This window comes from Oncorhynchus mykiss, chromosome 19 (genome assembly GCF_013265735.2).
Source record: "Oncorhynchus mykiss isolate Arlee chromosome 19, USDA_OmykA_1.1, whole genome shotgun sequence".
Lineage (NCBI taxonomy): Eukaryota > Metazoa > Chordata > Actinopteri > Salmoniformes > Salmonidae > Oncorhynchus > Oncorhynchus mykiss.
Genome location: NC_048583.1, coordinates 42,679,776 through 42,693,628, shown reverse-complemented (window position 1 = coordinate 42,693,628; position 13,853 = coordinate 42,679,776). Strand labels below are relative to the sequence as shown.

Genomic DNA, 13,853 nt, shown 5'->3' with positions numbered 1-13,853 from the left:
CCTTGACGTTTTCCACATTTTGTTACGTTACAATCTTACTCTAAATGAATTAAACAAATGATTTTCCTCATCCACACAAAGTGAAAACAGGTTGAGAAATTTTGGCACAATTACCTCAAATAAAAAAACAGAAATAACTTATTTACATAAGTATTCAGACCCTTTGCTATGAGACTAACTCTGTTTTTCAGTGGCAGGGACTGGGAGACTAGTCAGGATCGAGGGAAGGATGAACGGAGCAAAGTACAGAGATCCTTGATGAAAACCTGCTTCAGAGCGCTCAGGACCTTGGACTGGGGTTCACCTTCCATCAGGACAATGACACAGCCAAGACAGCTAAGCACACAGCCAAGACAACGCAGTAGTGGTTTTGGGACATGTCTCTGATTTTCCTTGAGCGGCCAAGCCAGAGCCCAGACTTGAACACGATCGAACATCTCTGGATAGACCTGAAAATAGCTGTGCAGCGATGCTCCCCATCCAACCTGACAGAGCTTGAGAGGATCTGCAGAGAATGGGAGAAACGCCCCAAATACAGGTGTGCCAAGCTTGTAGCGTCATACCAAAGAAGAGTCGAGGCTGTAATCGCTGCCAAAGGTGCTTCAACAAAGTACTGAGTAAAGGGTCTGAATACTTATGTAAATTTGATGTTTTTTTATTTTTTATTAATTTGCTCAAATAAAACAGTTTTTGCATTGTCATTATGGTGTATTGTCTGTAGATTGAGGGGGGGAAACGATTTAATTAATTTTAGAAGAAGGCTGTAACGTAACAAAATGTGGAAAAAGTAAAGGGGTAAGAATACTTTCCGAATGCACTGTTTAAAGGGAGTAGAACATAACATTGCTATTAAAAGGGAGTACCAGTACCAAGTCGATGAATAGGGAGGGGTACAAGCTATGTACTGTACATATACAGTACCAGTCAAAAGTTTGGACGCCTACTCATTCAAGGGTTGTTGTTAATTTTAACTATTTTCTACATTGTTGAATACTAGTGAAGACATCAACACTATGAAATAACACATATGGAATCATGTATTAACCCAAAAAGTGTTAAGCAAATCTAAATATTTTTTTTATTCTTAGAGTCACCCTTTGCCTTGATGACAGAATTGGACACTCTAGGCATTCTCTCAACCAGCTTCATGAGGAATGCTTTTCCAAACATCTTGAAGGAGTTCCCACATATGCTGCTTTTCCTTCACTCTGTGGTCCAAATCATCTCAATTGGGTTGAGGTTGGGTGATTGTGGAAGCCAGGTCATCTGATGCAGCACTCCACCACTCTCATTGGTCAAACAGCCTGGAGGTGTGTTGGGTCATTGTCCTGTTGAACAACAATTCATAATCCCACTAAGCGCAAACCAGATGGGATGGTGTATCACTGAAGAATGCTGAGGTAGCCATGCTGGTTAAGTGTGCCTTGAATTCAAAATAAATCACAGACGATGTCACCAGCAAAGCACCCCTACACCATCACACCTCCTACTCCATGCTTCACGGTGGGAACCACATGCGGAGATCATCCGTTCACCTACTCTGCATCTCACAAAGACACGGCGGTTGGAACAAAAATCGCAAAATTGGACTCAGGCTAAAGGACAGATTTCCACTGGTCTAATGTTCATTACTTGTGTTTCTTGGCCCAAGCAAGTCTCTTCTTTATTTTGGTGTCCTTTAGTTGTGGTTTCTTTGCAGCAATTCGACCATGAAGGCCTGATTCACGCAGTCTCCTCTGAACAGTTGATGTTTGGATGTCCGGAATGACTAACCTTCATGTCTTAAAGTAGTGATGGACTGTCGTTTCTCTTTGCTTAATTCAGCTGTTCTTGCCATAATATGGACTTTTACCAGATAGGGCCTCCTGTATACCACCCCAACTGTACCTTGTCACAACCCAACTGATTGGCTCAAATGCAATAAGGAAAGAAATTCCACAAATTAGCTGTTTTGACTGGTAGTGTAGGTAGAGGTAAAGTGACTAGCAGCAGCGTATGTGGGGAGTGTGAAAGTGTATGGCGTCAGTATGCATGTTCGTGCGTGTGGGCGTATGTGTCTGTGTGTTGGGGTATCAGTGGAAGTACACTGCATATACAAAACATTACAATGACAGACTGACCAAGTGAAAGCTATGATTACATATGAATGTCACTTGTTTAATCCACTTGAAAATCAATGTAGATGAAGGGGAGGAGACAGGTTAAAGAAGGATTTTTAAGCCTTGAGACATGGATTGTGTGTGCGTGTGTAAGTTTGCGTGTGCCACTGAGAGTGAATAGGCAAGACAAAAGACTTATGTGCCTTTGAACGGGATATGGTAGTAGGTGCCAGGCGCACCGGTTTGTGTAAAGAACTGCAATGCTGCTGGATTTTTCACACTAAATGGTTTCCTATGTGTATCAAGAATGGTCCACCACGCAAAGGACATCCAGCCAAATTGACAACTGTGGGAAGCATTTGAGGCAATTTGGGCAAGCATCCCTGCGGAACACTTTCGACACCTTGTACTTTCGACACCAGTGATGTACTGGGCCACACGCACTACCCTCTGTAGCGCCTTGCGGTTGGATGCCAAGCAGTTGACATACCAAGCGGTGATGCAGCCAGTCAAGATTCTCTCGATGGTGCAGCTGAAGAACTTTGAGGATCTGAGGACCCATGACAAATCTTTTCAGCCTCATGAGGGGGAAGAGGCGTTGTCGTGCCCGCTTCACGACCATGTTGGTGTTTGGACCATGATAAATCCTTAATGATATGGACACCGAGGACCTTGAAGCTCTCGACCTGCTCCACTACAGCACCGTCGATGTGAATGGGGGCATGCTCGGCCCTCCGTTTCCTGGCATCGACGATCAGCTCCATTGTCTTACTGAAGACGAGGGAGAGGTTGTCTTGGCACCACACTGCCAGGTCTTTGACCTCCTCCCTATAGGCCGTCTCATCATCAACAGTGATCAGGTTTACCACCGTTGTGTCATCAGCAAACTTAATGGTGGTGTTGGAGTCGTGCGCTGCACCAGTTGCAGAGGGAGGTGTTCAGTCCCAAGGACCTTAGCTTAGTAATGAGCTGAGGGCTCTATGGTGTTGAACACTGAGATGTAGTCAATGAACCGCATTCTAATGTAGGTGTTCATTTTGTCCAAACAGGAAAGGGCAGTGTGGGGTGGAATAGAATTTGCATAGTCTGTGGATCTGTTGATCTGTTGGGGCGGTATGCAAACTGGAGTGGGTCCAGGGTGTCTGGGATGATGGTCTTGATGTGAGCCGTGACTTTCAATGCATTTCATGGCTACAGATGTGAGTGCTATCTATGGTCATTTAGACAGGTTACCTTGGTGTTCTTGGGCACAGGGACAATGGAGGTCTGCTTGAAACATATAACAGACAGTTGTCCGGAACAGCTCATGCTCTCACGAGTGATTCAGTGTTGCTTGCCTCGAAGCGAGCATAGAAGTAATTTAGCTCGTCTGGTAGGCTCGTGTCATTGGGAAGCTCTCGGCTGTGTTTCCCTTTGTAGTCTGTAATACTTTTCAAGCCCTGCCACATTCGACGAGCATCAGAGCCGGTGTAGTAGGATTCAATCTTAGTCCTGTATTGATGCTTTGCCTGTTTGATGGTTCGTCGGAGGGCATAGCGGGATTTCTTAAAAGCGTCCGGGTTAGTATCCCGCTCCTTGAAAGCGGCAGCTCTAGCCTTTAGTGCAGCGCGGATGGTGCCTATAATCCATGACTTCTGGTTGGGATATGTACAGTACGTACGGTAACTGTGGGGACTACGTCGTCGATGCACTTATTAATGAAGCCGGGGACTGATGTGGTAAACTCCGATGCCATCGGATGAATCACGGAACATATTCCCGTCTGTGCTAGCGAAGCAGTCCTGTGGGTTAGCATTTGTTTCATCGGGCCACTTCCGAATTAAGCGTTTTAAATGGTACTTCCTGTTTCTGCTTGTAAGCAGGAATTATGAGGATAGAGTTATGGTCAGATTTGCCAAATGGAGGGAGCGGGAGAGCTTTGTACACATCTCTGTGAGTGGAGTAAAGGTGGTCTTGAGTTCTTTTTTTCCCCTCTAGTTGCACAGGTGACATGCTGGTAGAAATTAGATAAAACAGATTTGAATTTTCCTGCATTAAAATCACTGGCCACTAGGAGTGCTGCCTCTGGATGAGCATTTTCTTATTGGCTTATGGCCCTATATAGCTGGTTGAGTGCGATCTTACTACCAGCATAGGTTTGTGGTGATAAATATACAGCTACGAAAAATATAGATTAACTCTTGGTAAAAAGCATGGTTAACAGCTTATCATGAGGTACTCTAATTCAGGTGAGTAGAACCTTGGAGACTTCCTTAATATTAGAGATTGTGCACCAGTTGTTAAAAGACACACACACCCCCGCCCTTGAGTTTACGAGACGCTGCCGTTCTGTCGTTGCATAGAAGTTAGATTTATATTAACCATGCTCTCATTCATCCAGGACTCCGTGAAGCATAGGACATTACAGTTCTTCAGGACCCGTTGATATGATAGTCTCGAACAGAGCTTGTCCAGTTTGTTCTCCAGTGATTGTACATTCACCAATAGAACAAAAGGGTAGAGGTGGTATATTCACTCGCCGCCGTAGTTTCATCAGGGTGCCCCCACATCGGCCTCTACATCGTTGTATTTTCCTCTTACGAGTGTCAAGGATTAGGGCCTGGTCCGGGTGAGCTTTGTGTCCTGAATTATTTTTTTTAATTACATTTTTACCCCCTTTTTCTCCCCAATTTCATGGTATCCAATTGTTAGTAGCTACTATCTTGTCTCACCGCTACAACTCCCATAAGGGCTCAGGAGAGATGAAGGCCGAAAGTCATGCGTCCTCCGATACACAACCCAACCAAGCCGCACTGCTTCTTAACACAGCATCCAACACGGAAGCCAGCCGCACCAATGTGTCGGAGGAAACACCGTGCACCTGGTGACCTTGGTTAGCGTGCACTGCACCCGGCCCGCCACAGGAGTCACTGGTGCGCGATGAGACAAGGATATCCCTACCGGCCAAGCCCTCCCTAACCCGGACGACGCTAGGCCAATTGTGCGTCGCCCCACGGACCTCCCGGTCGCGGCCGGTTGCGACAGAGCCTGGGCGCGAACCCAGAGTCTCTGGTGGCACAGCCCTTAACCACTGCGCCACCCGGGAGGCCCTGTCCTGAATTCTTCATCCAAATCGAGGTTAGTGACCGCTGTTTTGATGTCCAGAAGCTCTTTTCTGTCATAGGAAACAATGGCGGAAACATTATGTACAAAAAAAATTAAGATCAGCACAAACAAACAAAATCGCATAATTGGTCAGGAGGCCATTATATACACTATAAAATGTTCATGCCATTATATACACACACACTATAAAATCCTTCTTCCACATTGGGCTGGTGTTGCTCAGTCAATATTGTACCACAAAATTAGCCTACATGGTGATCTCAGTTTAAACCACACCTCAGTCCCAAAAGGTCCCCCTCTAGGCCTAGCTGAAGAGAAGCAAATGATTATGACGGAGCAAATTATTGATAGACCCTGAACTCCAACCGAGCTAAGTTTGGAAAGTTAGGGAAGTATTTTCCAAGTGCGAGGGACCTGGCGACTCAGACACATATATATATTCCACTCCATCGTCAGCTTGGCAGAGAGCGACACAATAAAAGGCCTTTTACTGAGTGGTCAGGGAGTTCCCTGTGTACAAACTCATCCATTCTCTCCCACCCTCGCTCTCCTTCCTTCACGGTTATAAAACAGCCATTTCACAACAGCGCGACGGGGCTAGGAGCCCTGTGGAAGCCCTTCTCACCACCACTCCCTCACACTGCTCTGCCTGGGGGGAGTCCATCAGCTTAGCCCACTGCCCCCAGAGAAAAGACAGTCTTTTACAGGGCACTGGGCAAAGCTCTGGCCGTAATGACAGGGAAAAATCTGCTTAATGGCTCTTCAAAAGAAAAGTCAGTTTTGAGAAGAGGCCAGAGGTTGTTGTTTTCAAAGTGGTCGTAGCGCAAGTTGTTTATTCTAGTGTTAGAGGTCAACATCAGTGTTAATACAGAGTACCATGCTATGTTATGTTCACACAGTTGTTGGCAGAGGAGTGATATTACAGTGCAAGTCAAGTTTTATAATAAACAAATCAGTCATTCATTGTTTGTATATTTACTTATTTTCGACAAGGGCCTCCCTATCCTCTTCTTCATGGTTTTCTGACAATAGTAAATGGCAGCATGAGACTTCCAAAGTCTCTGAGATTCTAACTTCTTCAAGAGTCGGCTAATTTATCTTCGCTTGTAAAATATTTATTTAACTGACTTGCCTAGTTAAATAAAGGTGAAGAACAAACTCTTATTTACAATGACGGCCTATTGGGGAACAGTTTTGTTCAGTGAACTGTTTTGTTCAGGGGCAGCTCGGGGATATGATCCAGCAACCTTTCGATTACTGGCCCAATGCTCTAACCACTAGGCTACCTGCCGCCCCTAAATATGACACGTACGAAAGATCTAAATGATTTCCAACTCATCCATATTCTTTTTAAATTTGAGCAAAGTCATTCATCATGTCATTGCTAGGGGTCAAGGGGCTTGCTAAACTCGTGTTAAAGTGGAATTGATCCAAAATGTGACGATGCAGTCCTTAGCCAAGGCCTTTAACATTAGTAGCAGAACCAATCTGTCTTTGGGTAAGGATTGGACACTAAAAGCCAAACAGTAGTTGCTAAGCAGAATGCAGGGATTTTCTTTTCCATTCACTGACACACACAGAGAGAGAGAGAGAGAGAGAGAGAGAGAGACAGAGAGAGAGAGAGAGAGAGAGAGAGAGAGAGAGAGAGAGAGAGAGAGAGCACCATAAAACAAGTATCAAGGAACAGAGAAGGGGAATAAATTGTTTGAGCCCGGAGTGCCTCAGTGGTACCACAACAACGGAAGAAAGAGAGAAAACAAAGAAAGCCTCTCCACTTCGCCAGCCCCCGACAAGCAGACTCCATGTGCCGCGCATTTTCCCCCAATTAGGAGCAGACGCTGCTGCTGCCCCATGAGCCCCTGGAGCCGGCAGCCGCTCGCGCCGAGACGCGTTTGTTCTGTTGCTCGACCGCTGCCTGGGAGTGCCGTTAACGCAGCCACAGAGAAACCACAACAGACATAACACAGCGAGAGAGGAGAACATCCACAACACCCATTAAACGAGGGAGGGAAATAAATAAATGAAGAAGAAGTGATGCGAAGATCAAGAAGAGTGTTTTTTACTATTGGATGGGCGCAGTTGGAAACTCCATCACAAGAGACAGCGCCAGAACAATGATCTCCCCACCCCGGCCATGCAGTTCATGGGCCCCACAATAACAACAACAACATAAAGCATCTTCTTGAAGTGGGTTTCATTGTTACTTATCACAAATTGGATTATTGCAGCATTTTCAAATAAATCACTTAAGTTGACATTGTAAATCCAGAGAAACAGAGAGGAGCAACAAGTTTGATGCCAAAGGCACAAAGACGCCCTGAATGCAATAAAATAAAAACTGCTGTATCTCCATGGGTAACACAAAAAAACACTATGATAGAAATGAGCAGCTCAAAACATAGGCTAAATCCAGTGATTTGCAAAGAATTTCATAATAACCATATATCATCCTCATCGTAAAATCCCTATTTTTGGGACAGTAAAGTGTTTGATTTACGGACAAATGTAGGACTAAAAGTTGTTTATAAACTATTGCTGATTCCACACTATGTAATATGAGAGATGTTCTGTGGACTACATGAGCAGTTGGTGGAATGTTTTGTGTTGAACAAAATAAGCCTTTGGCTTGGCTAGATCAGATCTCAGTCAAAACATGTCTTAATCAGCATCTCTCAGTAAAAAGTCTATCCATTAATCATAAGGCATAGTGGTAAAGAGAGCAGCATGGGTGGCATCCTCCCCAACACACAACTCACCAAGGCAAGTTAGAAGGGGAAAAAAATTGTTGTTTTTACTCTTTCCCACATCTGAGACAGAGTATTAAAGGATTTTGTTACAGTAGGCTCGTTAAGATAGGCAGAGCAAATTGTGCAAAAAGCGTAAATCCCATTTGAAAACAATAAACATTGTATTAAAGACACTAAAAAGGCTTGGAATAGTTTGCTGCAAATTAAGATTACAACCCGCTTTATGGCCATGTGTGGCTGTGGTCCAGGAGTGGCAGAGATTGCATGTTAACTCCGAACAATAGGCCCTATTTTAGGGACGCATACACCGCCCTCATTATCTACAATTATTTAAACGGATACATCACAGCCTACTAATGTTTTCCTTCTAATTGGTGCATGGCAACATTGCTGGATCATTTCAGAGCATGAATTAACATTGAATTCATGTTTGGGAGATTGTGGGAGGAGGAGAGGAAGGCAGAGAGAGGAGAAGGACGTCGACAGGAGCTGAGAGATCTGTGGTTTGGTTTGAAATTATTTACGAGAGAAGATAAAGCACACAGTGATACTGGACTCCCTGAAGCAGAGGCAGGCCTGGCCTCCCAGCACTCATGTTTTATACTGGCTCATACAGTACATGTCTCCACAGACACTCAGTCACATATTTAAAAAGCAACAGGCCCACCTTGAGAGGAGGATGAGAACAGAGGTAGCAGGACGAGGGTGATCCTCTGGAATTGTCAGGACTAGAGTTGTCACTGTCTTCCTTTGGAAATTGTCTCCAGCAGACACTTAATTTTATAATTAACTAGCTTGAGGCGATCTGAAGACAACAAAATTACACCACATTAGACGGTAAACTGATATCACAAAGGGTAATGGGCATGTTTATTAGTCAACTGGCTTTGTGTATAGAACAAAATAGATGGGCCTACTTGCCTGTGTACAGTGTGTGTGTGTGCGTGTGTATGCTCACAAGGTTGTGTGTAAGTTCATTGGTGTGTCAACATCCATTCATGTCCTGTTCTCTCACTCTACTGTCATCTTTCCCTAAAATGACTCATTTCCATCAGGCAAGTACGAAGGCAGGATTAAGGCATGCCGCCCTGGCCCCACCTCATCCCACAAACACCTTCATCTGAACATTTCACACCCTGGGCCCGTCTGCCTGTGGTACCCTGTGGTGATGCCTGCCGATCGGGGCACAGATATTATCTCTACACAAGCGATGCTTAGATAACATGCTTTTTGCCCTGGTACACAGCCCCTACAGCCCAAACAATCACAAGTCAGGGTCTATTATGTCTACAGTGGCTTGTCAAAAGTGCAGCCAGGGCTCTCTACTTTTCTAACCAGTGAGAGCACAAAGCAAAGAGAGACAGAGTTACAGACAAGAACAGGAAGAGAACGGGAGACAGAGAGAGAGACAGCGTGCAAGAACGAAAAGGAGACAGAAGGCAGAGGATGCTCAGCAGACCTGGCTGCAGTCAAACCCCAGGTCTCGGAGAGAACGCCAGCGAGAGAGGGAAGACAATTAGTGCCAACACTAACATCAGTAATGGCTCCAAAATGGAGTTCACGCGAGCCTGGTGCTACACAGGAGCAGCCAAGAAAACAGTCACCCTAAATCAGACAGACCTGAATGGCAACAGAAAAAAGGAAACAAATTCCTGCTTCGGTCAACAAGCTGACTCCAAAACCATCCGGACTGTCAGAGAGCAGGACGGATTTGGGAATGTCTGTAGTCTGCACCGAAGAAATGAAGGAGAAAATGAAAGGGTATGGAATACTACATATTCAAAGATCGAGCATCAACAAGGCAAGAGTGTGGCAGACAATCTTACCGAAGCAGTTGTTCCTGTGGGGCACAAACATCTTGCAGGCAGTGGCTATCTGCAGCTCAGCGCTCAACACAGCCTTAATCACCAGGTCCTCCACCTGACTCATCAGCACTGGAAAACACAGAAACAGAGAGCAGGGTGACACTCAGTCTGAGACCTGCCATAGGTTAGTCTAGTCTACTTTACACACAGGACCCTAAAGAACTTTACACTGGACACAAATTGGCTAGAATATCTCAACATCTTTAACACAATCTGTGGTTACAGGTTGACGTGTAGATTCTGCCCTACTGAGCATTTTGACAGAGAAGGGTGGGGATCTGGGTGTAAGATTAAATCCGGTTCAACTACAGTAACATTACTTTGACTGTGCATGGACAATAGCATGGACATTCTGAGCCAGGAGAGGGTGGAGGGGAGGAGGTTCAAAGGAGAGTGAATAGTTCAGACTACTCACATGTGGTGTCTTTTCCCTCCTGCTTCAAATACCGCAGCATTGCACTCATGCTCCATTTGTTCCCATAATCCTCCACTTCAGGGTCATCACAACTGAAAAGGAAGAAAATAAATATAATGGTCTGGCTTTTTCCAAAACAGTCCATGCTACAATGTTGAAAAGATAGTCATTAGAAAACCAAAGTGGGAATCTATCTACCATCTGAAAATACCATTCAAAAACCAAAACGTGTATGATTTGCTGTTTTCCCAATTCTATGCACCGTCAATAAGCTACATATTAACTTAGAGATTCCTGAAGGAGAATAGAAGTGATTGTTCCCTGCAGATCCCCGGTTACCTGACATAGTCGCTGCTCTTCTTGTTCACGCTGTAGTTGGTGAGATGCATGAACTGGTTCTTGATGCTCTTTGTGCCACAGTCATACTTCACGGTGGCAAACCTGTAGGCAGAGTTTTGGTTCAATTAAACAATTTCCAATAACACAACTTACAGAGGATGCACAAAAAGTTACTATACATTACTTACAGCAATTCATATGATTGACCTTTGACAGAATTAGAGGGTCTATTAGTAAAGGAGATATGTTCTCCATACTGTACTATGTATTAAAGAGGATTGACACCACATGTGGAATATTGAGAATTCCTTGGCATACAGCGAGTACCCGAATCTAGTCAAACCAAATGGAATGTCAAAGATTAAAGTGGTATTCGCAATTCAGCCAGGATTAATTGCCCTCCATTAATAATCAAGCACAGTCTGCGCTAAACAGCCCTGTGCGTTTGTGTTTGATTGCCTCACGCATTGCAGCACATCCATCAAGCCTAGCCGAGATGAGACAATCAGTATGCATCATCCACCCATCGCTGCCCCCAACCCCACATGAGCCCAGACGATCTTAATGATGAATGAATAAATACAGTATTACTGCAGGCTCCAGGTAAAGACACAGGAAAATTGTTGATCTAATATGATAATAAGAAAATAACTAAATGTTGCAAATAGCATTGCGGCTGTGGGACACTCATTTTAAGTCTGTCACTGCAGATTTACATCTGAGACTCATAAGATAATTACAGCACAATATCATTCATGTTTAATAAATCTGTAAAACAATTTCAAACAGAGATCTGTCTCCCTGCTTATCAGGGTCCAAGTCTGAGCAAAGAGCATTTGATTATCTCATTGGACCATGGAGACAATGGAGAGCTTTGTTTGAAAGCCCCACCAAACCGTACTACTCATCAGTGGCAGATAGAAACGTTTAGACCACCCTCTACTGGTCATTGCGTGGTAACTTCCTAACTACAGTTGATACTTTTCTTCACTACTTTCATGAGGACAGGAAATAATTCCAAAGCCACTATCCAACATGGACACTTTTGACCCAATACACACTTCAATGACCTAGCTAATGGAGATTAGATATCCCATATATAATCATTGGTGGCAGGTAGCCTAGCAGTTAAGGGCGTTGGGCCAGTAACCAAAAGGTTGCCGTTTCGAATCCTCAAGCCGACTAGGTGAAAAATATGTCGATGTGCCCTTGAGCAACGCTTTTAACCCTAAATGTTCCTGGATGAGAGCTTCTGCTAAATGATTCAAATGTAACTGGACATTGTTTGCATAACACAAAGTAAAGATCTAGTACACAGCTCACCTGGCCAGGCCCTCCTCATAGAGATAGATAGTGAGTGGATCATATGATGTCACCAGCACATACAACCGCACATCAAACTTGAAGTCTGCAAAAAATGTATTAAACATACATACAAAATGACTGCTTTTCTAACTACTGTCTTCATCTGCATAAGTAACTGATTTGACAACACTTGAAGGGGAAAAACTCACCGTCAATCAGTAATGGGTTATTGATGTATCGAGAAACTAAGATGTTCTCATCCATTGGAATCTGGGTAGGCTTTGTAGGATAAGGATCATACGTTAGGCTAAATAACACATCAATCATTAGATTACACATACAGTGAGCTCCAAAAGCATTTGACAGTGACGCATTGAAATTATACCATGACTATGGGAGGTTAAAGTGCAGACTGTCAGCTTTAATGAGGGTATTTCCATCCATACAGGGTGAACCGTTTAGAAATTACAGCACTTTGTACATAGTCTCCCCCCCCCCCCCCCCATTTTAGTGGACCAAAGGTATAGGGACAAATTCACTTGTGTATTAAAGTAGTCAAAAGTAAAGTATTTTGTCCCATATTCCTAGCACGCAATGATTACATCAAGCTTGTTGGAAGCATTGCTCTTTTTTTTGGTTGCGTTTCAGATTATTTTGTGCCCAATAGAAATGAATGGTAAATAATGTATTGTGTCGTTTTGGAGTCAGTTTTATTGTAAATAAGAATATAATATGTTTCTAAACACTAAACATGCTACCATGACTGCTGATAGTTCTGAATGAATCGTGAATAATGATGGGAGAGAAAGTTAGACACAGATGAACAAACATCATAACCCCAAGACATGCTAACCGTTCACCAACACAACAGAGGAGGCTAGCATTTTGGGGGGGGGGGGGGGGGGGGGGGGGGGTATGATATTTATGCGGCTGTAACTTTCTCACTCATCATTGGTCACGATTCATTCAGGAGTACAGAGCCAAAGTACAGAACCAAAACAAAAACATTTGTCACTGTTCCAATACTTTTGGAGCGCACTGTATAATGCACCAGGTCCAGTATGATCAAGTCAGACACATGAAATTGGCCATTCAAAGAGAAAACCCATCCTCTACAGCAGTCTATCAGAGGAGTGGGGTCATTTATGAGTCTGAAATGTGTTGCAGGTGGTGAAGCCAGGGAGGGGTGAGGGAGGTGGAGAGCTACTAACCGTCGGGCTGGCTACAGTTCAGAGAAAACCCCCAAAATGAACATCCTTCTTTCTAAATATCACCCTGACATTCTTTCCACTGTTTCATAAAAATACCCCAGAAGAAAAAGCATGTTTATAGGTTGTCCAAGTCAGAGAACCTTCTGGAGCTCTTCCAAAGCCTTGAAGTGTGTGATTTACTCAACAGTGCTTAATGTCTATGACACACATTGTTTTATACTTAATTTTTCAACAGAATCCACCCCCTCCCGCAAGTAACTGCCATATTGTTTCATTTACAACCTGAGATCCCTCAGGCTAGTATCCCCATGTAGCCTTAAGGTGAGTGTATCTACACTTTACAGTGCATTTGGACACTAATTGAGAACCCTTTACTTTTTCTAAAAAAAAATACGTTACAGCCTTATTCTAATATGTATTAAATAAATAAAAAATCCTCCACATTCTACACACAATACCCCATAATGACAAAGTGAAACAAGGTTCATACATTTTTTTGCAAATCTATTAAAAATAAAAAACAGAAATACCTTAATTACATAGGTATTCAGACCCTTTGCTATCAGACTCAAAATTGAGCTCCTGTTTCCCTTGATCATCCTTGAGATGTTACTACAACTTGATTGGAGTCCACCTGTGGTAAATTCAATTGATTGGACATGATTTGGAAAGGCACACACCTGTCTATAAGGTCTCACAGTTGACAGTGCATGTCAGAGCAAAAACCAAGCCATGAGGTACAAGGAATTGTCTGTAAAGCGCCAAGA

At 43.7% G+C, this 13,853-nt stretch overlaps 1 protein-coding gene across 4 annotated transcripts in view; it reads right to left on the bottom strand.

Moving 5' to 3' along the window:
• The window catches only part of ttll5 (tubulin tyrosine ligase-like family, member 5), a 94,511-nt gene that overhangs the window by 72,122 nt on the left and 8,536 nt on the right, over window positions 1-13,853 (bottom strand). For all 4 annotated transcript variants that reach the window (XM_021574390.2, XM_021574393.2, XM_021574391.2 and 1 more), the window contains exons 8-12: window positions 12,085-12,154; window positions 11,894-11,978; window positions 10,571-10,672; window positions 10,232-10,323; window positions 9,778-9,885 (exon numbers count right to left, since the gene is read on the bottom strand). In XM_021574390.2, the coding sequence (XP_021430065.2) occupies window positions 9,778-9,885; window positions 10,232-10,323; window positions 10,571-10,672; window positions 11,894-11,978; window positions 12,085-12,154 (457 nt within the window). The remainder of the gene's footprint in view (window positions 1-9,777; window positions 9,886-10,231; window positions 10,324-10,570; window positions 10,673-11,893; window positions 11,979-12,084; window positions 12,155-13,853) is intronic.